Source organism: Symphalangus syndactylus, chromosome 10, assembly GCF_028878055.3.
Source record: "Symphalangus syndactylus isolate Jambi chromosome 10, NHGRI_mSymSyn1-v2.1_pri, whole genome shotgun sequence".
Taxonomy (NCBI): Eukaryota; Metazoa; Chordata; class Mammalia; order Primates; family Hylobatidae; genus Symphalangus; species Symphalangus syndactylus.
The window spans coordinates 105120880-105132898 of record NC_072432.2 but is presented as its reverse complement, the minus strand read 5'-3'; the positions used below and the strand labels follow the sequence as shown (position 1 = coordinate 105132898).

Below are 12019 nucleotides of genomic sequence, written 5' to 3'. Positions count from 1 at the left end.
CACTTCTCAGTGTTTCTAGGGGGATCCAATGTGTGGATGCACATGAGCATGCTCTTCTGACTATTGGCATTATTTTGAGAACTTGCTATGTTCCTAGAACTGTACCAAGTGCTTTGGGGACATAAAACTGATTAGATATGGTCCCTGCCTCCAAAGAGTTAATGTGGCTTCAGTGGAGGAGCTGATATAAATGTGAGGGAGGGGCAGATGGGAGGGAGCACCCCTGCTGTGGGAGTCAGGAGGTAGACTTCATGGTGGGTGCTCTACTCACTCACTAGCTATGTGAATGAGCAGAGTTTCATTTTCTCACTTGTAAAGTGAGGATGTATTTTGGCTATCATATCTAGTTACTGTCTTAGTAACTTAAGACAACAGTGAATCACTTGTTCTCTCATTCTGTGATTTAGGCAGAATTCAGCAAGGATAACTCTTCTCTGTATCATGTGGCCTCTGCTGGGGCTGGAACACCCAAAAATGGCTTCTTCATTTAGCTTCTCTGGTGACTGAATTGTGCATCTCTTTTTCTCTCTCCCTGTGACCACTCCGTGTACCTAGCTTAGACCTCCTCATATCATGACAGCCTGACATAGTCAAACTTCTGATATAGCACCTGAGTGAGCACAGAAGCTACCAGGCCTCTTAACACCTGGGCTTGAAAGTCTCTGAACACCACTTATACCACATTCTAGTGGTCAAAGCAGCCACAAGACTATCCTAGATTCAACAGGGAGAGAAATAAATTCAACTTCTTGATGAGACAGTGGCAAGTTAACATTGAGAAAGCGATTGTGGAGTGGAGATAATTGTTGTAGCTGCCATTGCAAGTGTGAGCCACTTTAGGATCATAATAGAATTTACCTCATAACGTCATGGAGATGATTAATTTGATAATGTATGTCAAGCCCTTAGCACAGTGCCAGGCAGTTAGTGAGCAGTCAATAAATGCCATCTATTATTAATTGTCATATAAAATTGCTATAATAGCTACTAGTACAGTAACTCCGAGTTGGTATCACCAGCCACCTGGTCACCTCACTTAAACCCACGGTCCTAACTCTTGGGAAAAAAAATGGAAAAATAATTTACACTCTCAACCAGAAAACTTCAGAGTAGTGCCATTCTGTCTACGCCCATAGCCCAGAACAGGCTGTCTCTGTTCCCTGCTGGTTCTGGTAGATTATCCTTCTGGTCACGGGGCCTTGCAGCCAAGGTGAGGAGCACAGATTGGGACAAAATAGGTAACGAACTCTCATACAGTTTTCAGATACAGGAAGTTCATCCAGCCATTCCTGTTGCTCTGTCAGAGCGATCTGTGCACACACAAGGCCCCCACAGCTTATATAAGCTTCAGACAGCCAAGCTGGCGAGACTTTCAGCCCCCTTTGCCAATAAGGCACTATTTGCATTGGAAGCTAGGCATAAATAATGGTGCTTGAGACCTGCTGAACTCTGTGTCCAGTTAACTCAAATCAGGAATGGAATTCAAGGCCAGAAGTCACAGAAGGTCACTATTTTACTTTCTGGAGGATTTTGCAATCCCAGAAAGTCCCTTCAAATCTCCAGAGACCTGCAGAATAAGCGTGCTTCTGTAATCTCAGCTTGTTTGCTGGTGCTGTCTGTGTGGCTGACGGAGCCAATGTACTTGCCTGCAACAGTAGCCTGATCATAGTCACTCAAGCTCAAGTGTCTCTGGAAGAACCAGGCATCCTCTCTTTCTGCCAGAATGTCAGGGACTTAGGTGGGGAAGCTGGATTTGGACTTTAAGGGTGAGATGGAAGACACATATAACCTTTGGCTGGGGTTCCAATGAATGCCCTGTTGGCAGTGGGCCCTAAGTCACCAAGTAAAAACCTCAGGCCACATGAAGAACTCATCTAGAAGATGGAGCAAAAACTATAGACAGATGATCAAACCGTGATTCTGTGAAGCGTGTTCCCAAATCACAGATGTTACAAACCCAGTGTCAACAACAACTCGTCACAAGTTAAGTACTTTCACGTATAAACAAAGAGAGAAAATCCAGGGAGGTTGGAACAAATGATGCTCAAAGTCAAGGTGGCCATTTCTGCATCCTCACTGCTATAGAAAGGTTTTCAGATTCTATTAGTTAAATAATAACCCTAGATCAGATACTGATCGAGATTTATTTTCTAGTGATCACATTTTGCCTCTTATAAATATGCCTCAGATAGATGAGAATCTGACTCAACATTCTCAAATCCTATGGAATTAAGAAGATTTAAATAAGGTAATATGGTGATCCCTGCTAACAGCAGTCATGATTCAAGATGGTGTCATGACAGAATTTTCTATTTCATCCACGGTGGTCATAAGGGTGTAAAAAGTCTCCTCCTGGAGGGCAGAGTACAGAACCTTGTTTCATCAAAATTTAATTGAATCCAATTTAGGAAGATATTTGTTTTTTGTGTGTTATATTAAAAAGCCAGATGCTAAAGTATAGGTGAACCATAGTTAAAGCTATTGGAAAATGTTAAACACAGATACAGTTTTTAAAAGGGGTTTATTGATTAGCTCTGTAGTTTTCAGGACATGGTGCATGGGAAGATGAGAAGAAAGAAGTTTCCAGTCTAATGGGGAGACATAGATATTGCAATAAGTGTAACCATAATACAAGTGCTATCATCCAGGGCAATCTACAAATACCAAGAACCTATTCTGTGCCAGGCCCTGACTTGTGTTCTGGGACTACAGAGACTTGGTGTCTTCCAAGTCTCACCATCTGGTGGAAGAGATGTGCCCATAAGCAAGCTTAGCCCACTGTGATAAGTTCAAGAGCATGCATGAGCTTGGGGAGCCATGGAAATACAGAGGGCCTCCTAACCCAGCTTGGTGATGGTAGTGGCAGAGGAGTTTCAAGGAAGGCTTCCTGGAGCAGGTTACCTCTGAGCTTGGACTTGGGGATGAGTAGGAGTGAGGTGAGGATGCTGGAAGGAATGGAGGAGCATGGTGCAGGTGGAGGAAAGAACACAGACCAAATAAACTCCAAGACTGGAAGTGTTGACGCTGCTGTAGGGTGGTGATAAAGATGGAAACATACTGGGCCAGCTGTGTGCATCACATCAGGGGCCCTGGGGAGCCATCAGTGGAGTTTAAGCAGAGGAGATATAGGCCTAGGTTTGGGCTTTGGACAGAGTACTGTGGCTATTTGTGTGTGGAACTCAGGAAGAGGAGGAACTAGAGGTGGGGAGATGAGCTAAGAGGCCACTGAGGGTACCACAGGTGAGAGGTGACAAGCTTCTGATCCCAGGCCATGGTGGCTGCAGAATGTGAAAACTTCTCAAGAGATACAAGAAGAAGGACTCATAATATACAGGAGGTCGTGATGGTTGCATTTGGAAGGAAGAGAAGGAAGGAAAGCAGGAACACATCTTTCCCCAGTTTCCAGCTCACATGGGTTCACCAGTTGAAGCTTAGAGTAGGAGGGGCCAGCAGGTTCAGGAGGCAGCCAGTGGCTTCATTTTGGACAGCTTGATGTGAGGTCTGAGTATATATTTCCAGTAAGAAGTTCAGTGGCAGGTCCATAGCTACTGAAGGAAAGATTGGTGGTGGAATTACCAACGCAGGACGTGGCCTGGAGACGACTCATGAGTATGTTCAAATCATGAGTATGATGGAGACCAACATAGACCCAGGATGCACCCCTCGGTAAAAAAGCGGGCTCAGGGTGGGCACTGGGAAGCCCACAGTGAAGGGACGGCAGAGGAAAAGGGATGGGCAAAAATGTGCTACAAAAACACCAAAGGGGAAAATGCTGAGTGTATAAAGGCCAGAGACATTCATTCTAACGACAGTGATCTGGGAAAGAATGCTGGAGGAGATGGTGTTCTAGCCAAATGATGGATGGGGTTTCAGCAGCAGAGGGAGAAGGGGTCCCCTGGGGAGTGAAGAAATCAGAAGAAAAAGCCCCAGAGAACAAGATTTCTTTGAAGAAACACCTGCAAGCTGCCTCTCATTTGTCTCTCTCTATCCCTCTCCCTCTTGCCCGCTCCTCTCTCTCCTCACACTCCCTTTCTTTTCTCCCTCCCTCTCTCCTTCTCTTTTTCACCTCCCTCACCTTCTCTCCCATCAAAAAGATCATTCAATCAGACTAATCCACAGTCTGACCTGAGTGGGATTCCTTATTTTTCCCACGGAGCCACTAACTCCCGTCAGTCCCCACTGGCAAGGTCCCTGCCACGAGGGGAATAGTCCAGTCCCTGCCACGAGGGGAATAGTCCAGCCCCTGCCACTGCTCTGCACACCTCCCTCTTCAAGGGCCCGGCCTGTCGTCCTCGGGTTTGGACCAGGTTCGCTCTTTTGTAGAAACGAGGCCTGGAGAACACCTTGCACGATGCCAAGCACTGGCATGACATGGAGCTCCAGAACCTGGGCGCTGTGGTCGGCCGGCTGGAGGCGGAGCTCAGCGAAATCCGCGCGGAGGCGGAGCAGCAGCAACAGGAGCGCGCGCATCTGCTGGCCCGCAAGTGCCAGCTGCAGAAGGACGTGGCGTCCTACCACGCCCTGCTGGACAGGGAGGAGAGCGGGTAAGCCTCGCTTCCGCGTCAATTATCCAAGAGATGCATATTTATGGCTTTAAAAATAATTATTTTCCAAACACTGTAGAAGTATTTAAGAAGAAATCACCCCAGACTTCCACTCACATAGGCACCCATTCCCACAGCCTAGCTGTGTTCTTCCTTTCCTATTCACATACAAGTAATAGATATATAATATATTCATATACTAATACATTTTCTATATATATGCATATTTATGTATGTATATATACACACATACATTCACATACATGTGTATACCTACGATGTACATAATAAGTGTTAGGAATGTTTCAGTTGCTTGTAATAGAACCTAATTAATGAGGCTATAAACCAGTGCTCCTGAAACTAATGTGCATTCAAAACCCTGGGCATCTTTTTTTTTTTGGATACAGGGTCTCGTCTCGGTATGTTGCCCAGGCTAGTCTCGACTCAAATCCCTGCGCTCAAGTGATCCTCTCACCTAAGCCTCCAGAATAGCTGGGATTACAGGTGTGAGCCGTGACACCCCAGCTGGGCATCTTTCTTAAATGCAGATTCTGCTTCAGTACGTCTGAGGTGGGGTCTGAGAGTCTTCCTTTCTAACAAGCTCCCAAGTGATGACTATACTGCTGCTCCACAGATCACACTCTGAGTAGCAAAGATGTGTAAACCATTTATTTAAGAGTCCCAGAAATAGGTGATCTAGGCTGCTCAAAGATTTCATTAAGGACTCAAGCTCTTTTCATCTTTAACATACTATGATAACATTGGCTTTTTGTCTTTATCTTTGTCACCCCATGGTTACCATATGCCAGCCACAGATCCAAACATCACATCTTCATTCCTGGCCAGAAGTGGGAGAGAAGAGGAAGCAGAAAAAAAAAAAAAAAAAAAAAGGCTTTTTCTTGAGTGACCCTCTCCTTTAATCAGTGAAGGAAAGACATTTTGAGGCTTGCAGTGGACTGTCCCTTATATCTCCTTTGACCAGAACCTGCTTATACTAGCCATACCCATCTGCAAGGGAGGCTGAGAAAGCAACTCTTTAGCTTTTCCAGACTCCATAGTGGAGGCAGGCAAGGGGTTGGGAATAGGAGTTGAGTTAGTCTGCCATAATTACACACACACACACTTGCACTCATTCTTTTTTTAATAGATAAGGATTCCGGAGGCATATACATCAGCCTTGGGCCTTAGCTTCCTTGCCAACTCTTTCCAGAAACCCAGGCCCTTATTTTGTATCATAGTTCTATGCCTCCTTATTTCCCTCCAAGGCCCCTTCTCTGACATATGTTGAATAAGGAATAGGGACAGCTTAGTGATTGTGTCATCCAACCCCTCCTGATTCAAGAGAGAACACAAAGACCCAGAATGGAAAAAGATTTGCACATGATCACACAGGAGGCGGAGACAGCACTGGGACAGGAGCCCAGGTCTCCTGCTCTCTCCAACAGTGTAACCTCTCTTTATTCACAAGGCGGGAGAGCCTCAAGGAAGAAACCTAACCACGCCCTGCTTTCAAAATGGAAAATATGTCATCCAGCTCCTCTCCAACTGTCTTTTATTGAATTGATTTTTGTTGATTATAAAAGCCAGATGTTCCTAACAAAGTATTTTTTTTCAGATGCCTATGAGCATCTGAATAAACACACAAAGTCAGTTTAAACAAACAGCAAGAGCAGTGAGTTAGACTGAGTTACTTCTTAACAATCTATGTGCTACATTCATTTAGAGAGTGCCAACGCAGACCTGACTCTTGATTATTTTCGTTTATCCTCCAAACCCTGCCAAGACAACCTCATGATCCCTGTTTTACAGACAGGAAACAAAGCCTCAGAGAGCTTAAGTCATGGCCCGAGGTCTCACAGCAAATAACCACGGAGTAATGATTTAAAACCCAAAACTATCTTGTTCCAGAAGCCAAATTCTTTCATGAGACGGCCCCCTTTCTCATGATCCTATTGTGATAGAATGACCGATTTTCCTCACCCATTGCTTCTAACTCCTATGTGTTTCCTTTCAGCTGATGGAGAAACTTCCTCTTTTCATGAAGAAAACACCCTTCCTCACCAGCTGACCCATGAAGTTGCTTGAGGAGCTTTCTCCTGAGCTCCAGTTCCTGCTGGATTCCCTGGTTAATTCGGCTTGAGCTGAAAAGCTTCCTGGAAGTGGAGAGGATCCTTCTGCTTTAATCTGAGTAGCCTGTAGCTTGAGCAATCTCCCTTGTCCTCCTTCAAATAAATGCTTTGTGCGCAGTGTCCAGTTTGCCCACCTTGTTCAACTCACTATAGGGTCGAGATGGAGATCACTTTATCTGTCTGGCCTTTGCTCACAGAGCTATGCTCGAAGGCTTCTGGAAGGATTCCCTTGAGTGTGACGCCATCTGCCTCCCTAGGGTCACCTGCTCTTGGGTTTGTCAACATAAAAGTGCTGTGGAGGCAAAAGCAGTGCTCATGGCATGCAGGATTGACGCAGTCTGGGACAAAAAACAACACTTGCTCGAGAGGGGATTAGTGTGGTGCTTTATCGCATGTTTCATAATTACAGGCATCATGGAGTATTCAGACCTCTTTAATACACTCTGCATGCATATTCATGTGCAGACACACACATTTCACTTGCTATTGGCAGAGCACCTCTCAATCAGTTAAAAGGAAACTTCAGTCTAAGCCCAATCTAAACCCATTCAATCTAAGTGGGGGATTAATTACACTGTGGTTGCTCACCCCACTTACAGCCTCAGAATTTTCTTCCAGGGTCCTTTCTCCAGTTCTCTCAGGGCCTAAGCCAGCCAAATATAGTTCATGCATCTGCCACCTACCCAGGCAAGACTCTCTTGCCTTCTGATTAAAATTGAAACCACCACCTGTGTCCTACCATAGGTTCTCAGTGTCTCTAAAACTGAAAGGAAAAAAAAAAAAAAAAAGCCCAATCTTAATTTTGTCATTCCTCCCTCAAACTTCTGTTGGTCTACCTATCACACAGAATTACAGACCAAAATATCCAAGCTGAGTCTTTGTGTTTGTGAGCTGCTAATCCAGACAGGGGGATGTATCCAACATGGTACATTTGAAAACCTCCATACCTGAGAGTCCAAATAGCCAAGGCCCACACAAACAAAAGAACATTTATTTATCCTTAAGGATTGCTTATAAGAGAAGCAAGGTGGCCAGGCATGGTGGCTCATGCCTGTAATCCCAGCACTTTGGGAGGCCAAGGTGGGCAGATCACAAGGTCAGGAGTTCGAGACCAGCCTGGCCAATATGGTGAAACCCCATCTCTACTAAAAATACAGAAATTAGCCAGGCTTGGTGGCGGGCGCCTGTAGTCCCAGCTACTCAGGAGGCTGAGGCAGAAGAATCACTTGAACCTAGGAGGCGGAGGTTGCAGTGAGCCGAGATTGTGCCACTGCACTCCAGCCTGGGCAACAGAGCAAGACTGTCACAAAAAAAAAAAAAAGTCAAGATATATGGTATCCTGGTTGGAATTGCTACAACTGGTTTTCCTTTTTGGCCTGCAAGAGCAAAAGAATTGTATTAAAGATCACATGAGCAGAACCGCTATTTACAATGTGCGTAGCCCCTTGACATAGGTCAGTTTGTTGTTTGAGACATGGAAATAGGCAAGACACCCTAAAACTACATTTTAGCAAAGTATCCATCTCCATAGCTGCACACTATGGGGCTGCCCATAATTGAACTGCCTGGGTACAAGAGTCTTGCCAGAAAACAAAGTGGGTGGCTGGCCTTGCTATGTTGGATGCGCAAGACACTGAGGTCTGTTTCTTTTCTGTCTTTCTTGTTACTGTTAATTTTTGGTCCCTCAGGCAAGACCTAAATTCCTAACCTTGGAGGCTTCCAAGGTGACAGTCCCCAAAAGGTCAGCCATCAAAAGGAGGTACTTCTATGACTGAATGGCCATGCAGTTTTTAGAACCTGGAAGTCATTTCGGCCACTGGAAAGAGGGGAGAATGGATCTGCGCATACTCCTGAGTTTCCACCACACAGCATGCTGTGCAGGGCTGCACATGATTGGTCTCCTCCGCACCGTCATCTCAAAGAGCAGCTGCCGTAAATCATTCAGTTAATCACCCTTTGGCAGGGAGAGCTGTGGCAGACTGGTGCTTCCAGTTCCCGGCACAGGCTCTTGCTGTTTCTAATGAGGCTTCATTAACAGGTATGAGAAGGCACTGCTGGCCCCCCAACTCTGCCAGGGCCTTGTTTAAATCAGGCTTCCTCTCACAACATCCCAGTACAATTATGCTTTGGCAGTGGTTCACTGACAGGTGGCAGGGGAGGCTGCTGCTTGTATTGGTGTCAAGGACAGAGCATTTGCTCTGGAGCAGACCAGAGCAGGGCTCCCAATGGACACCTCCTGAAACAAAACCGAGCTCTATTTCCACACCAGGCAACTCCACTGGCCTCTGGCCTAGCTTCTGGAGGGTTGTGTGAATTCCCAATGGGATTGCTAGAGCATCCATTAGCTTTCAGATTCAACATTCTTTTATATCAAGATCCTTAAATCTTACCTTCACAATCATCTGTAACATTTCTTAGCATGTACTGGTGCCCCGGCATTTTGATGCATTTTGGGGATACCAATAAAAAGAAGGCCCAGTTTCTGCCCTCACGGGTTTACAGCCTTGGTGAGTGCAGGTGTGCTCACTGGAGGATCAACAATGCAAAGGATAAGTAAAGCAAAGCACACAGAGCAGCATGTTACAGTTTTCACAACCCCTTCATAGATTCATTTTGTCATCAAAGGTATGAAAATAGACATCTGAGTCTGACCTCACTTGGTTTTCAGCAAGTTGATTTAGCAAGAACCATCAAGCACCATGCCTGTCTCTGTCTCCACACACCCCATAGATAGTATTTTATAAACCCTTACATTGTCTTGCTTGTTTTGAGAAAAGGATGGGTTGTTTCTTTGGAGACAAATCCAGAATCTTATCTGGGATTGCCAGACTTATGAAATAAAAATATAGAATGCCCAGTTTAATTTAAATTTCAGATAAAAAAAGAATAGGTTTTTAGAATAAGTATGTCCCACATGTTGCATGAGACATACTTATGCTAAAACATTATCTGGCAGCTCTAATAATATCAGACAGAAGCACTCCATACTTCATATTCCCCACATAGTTATCTGACATCAAGCAATTCATAAAGGTTTGCCTAGCACTTCCAGTTGGGACATCCCAATACACAAGAAGGGGAAAGGATGACCCAGACTGTGTCTTTACCCATTCTTGATTGGAAACTCAGTCCCCTGACGCAAAAGCACCATAGTGTTTGAGAAATTAGTCTGCTAGTTTAGTGAAGAAATAAAGCAAACTGTTTTCTCAGCTGAAGTAACTGGTTTGATTGGATCATATCGACTGGTTATTTTGAACAAAAGTTTGAGCAGGAACAGGAATAGATCCCAGCATAGACATGCGGTGTTGCAGAGTCGACAGAATTTTCGCTATCATGCCCAAGAGGAAATATTCCATTTTCTCCTGCCTTCCTGAGAGTGGAAGGTAATTTGCACCACAGGGAGTCCAGTTTTCAGTGTAATTCTGGGATTGGACAAAAAACCATGTTGCATCTTAAAGAAAGGGCTTTGCAAAATGGATGAGCAAAAACTACTAAATTTCTTTGGGCAAGTCATGCATACTTTGTTTTTGTTTTGTTTTTATCTGCAGCTAAAGTTCTTACTGACATCCTAGACAGGAAAAATGTATAAATGGGGTTCACAACTTTAAACTAAAAAGACAAAGGCAAACCTGACAAGATGATTAAGACGAGTTGTCACTAACACCCTGGATGATAATTAATGGTGTTGTCGTTGCTTTGAGAAGAAAACAAAAGGATAGGGGACAGGAAATCAATAGACTAGTGGTAGGTTCAGCCCCTCATTGTTTAGTACCAGCAACCAAAAGAAAAGAAGCAAGAGAAACACGTACGGTAATAAACTGTCCTGAGGAAGTGAAATAGTGGGTTTACACATTATTTTGGGAATTCAGTCTTAGCAGTTCACCAGAGCAACAATCATGCTGAGTAGTGGAAAGCTCCCTCCAAAACTAAATCCTCTTCCTCAATAAATATTTATGCAGTCCCTGTTATATGTCAATGCCATGTTAGAGGCCAAGAATATGAAGATGTACAAAATGTGAACCTGCCCTTAAATAATCTAGATTAGCACTGTCCAGTAGAAACAGAATGCAAGCTACATATGTAATTTTAATTTTTCTAATAGCCATATCTTAAAAGGGGAAAAATAAACCGGTGAAATTAATTTTAATATATTTTAATTATCTCGTTATATCCGAAATTCTATTATTTCATAATGTAATCAATATTTTTAAATTATTAATGAGAGTTTTATATTTTTGGTACTAAGTTTGAAATCTGGCTTATGTTTTACCCTAATAGCCCATCTCAACTCAGATACTAAATCTTCATCAGAAATACTTGAGCTATATTTAGATTTCATAAAATTTATAGTTGAAAAAGTAAATTGACGTACCCAAGCTGTTCCAAACATACTTAAAAGTTTTCCAATAACTGAATTTAAGATCACAAAATTTGTTTTCCTTTGATCTTCATATCCACATTGACATAAGTGGTTCATCTTTTTCAGAAGAGTTCGTGTGACTTTGAAGCAAAAGCACATCAGTTTCAAAACGACACCTGTCTAAGTTAAGTAAATTCATTAACTCTTGCATCTCATTCAGTATTTACTAACGTCATGTTCAAGGAGGTATTACATATATTGAGAATCAAGTCTAAATGTATCAACATAAAAAATCCCTTTTCAAATTTTTATTTTAAGTTTTACAGGACAAATATTTTACACAGCTTAAGATTATAATTAAATTTTTAATTAAAATTAAATAACATTTAAAATTCAGCTCTTCAGTCACAGTAGTCATATTTCAAGAGCTCAATAGCCACATGTGGCCAGTGGCTACCACATTGGACAGCATAGATTAAAGTTGACTAGAGGTAGATCTTGACTAGCTTGTGAAAACAATCAAGGTCATATTTGCACGATAATTTGTGAGAAGTCCTGCTTTCCCACCAATTTACCTCACCAAATACATCTGAAATTCCTGGCAGGTGAGCGTCCCACCTAGAAACAGAGTGGCTACATTCCAACAGTTTTATAGGCCTCCTAATTGGCCCACGTAATCCTTCTACTGCATTGCACTGCACTGCTTCTCATAACTAGGTCTTTTGGAGGGAAGTTTCCTCTACCAGAGATCTTGAGCCTCCCCTGACACAGGCCTTTTGTTTTCTTTCATACCCCTCTCCCTTCCTTAATCTCCTAACCACATAAGCCCTGGGAGAAGTGAGCTGAATCAAAGAGGCTAGCACAGCCTGACAGCCAGCCCCCACCTGCTCAGTCAGACCACTCTGCCGGTCTCTTCTTTCCCCCACGGTGATTTTCCTCTCCAAGGTCTCATAGCCTGTCTCTCAATCTAGCTTCAGGACCCACCT

The 12019-nt window shown here is 43.6% G+C and overlaps 1 protein-coding gene across 1 annotated transcript in view; it reads left to right on the top strand.

Moving 5' to 3' along the window:
* BFSP2 (beaded filament structural protein 2) overlaps window positions 1-6797 on the top strand; it is a 76045-nt gene extending 69248 nt beyond the window's left edge. Inside the window, exons 6-7 of the mRNA XM_055295399.2 lie at window positions 4324-4544; window positions 6559-6797. Of these exons, the coding sequence (XP_055151374.1) occupies window positions 4324-4544; window positions 6559-6562 (225 nt within the window). The 3' untranslated portion in view covers window positions 6563-6797. The remainder of the gene's footprint in view (window positions 1-4323; window positions 4545-6558) is intronic.
* The last annotated feature ends 5222 nt before the right edge of the window (window positions 6798-12019 follow it).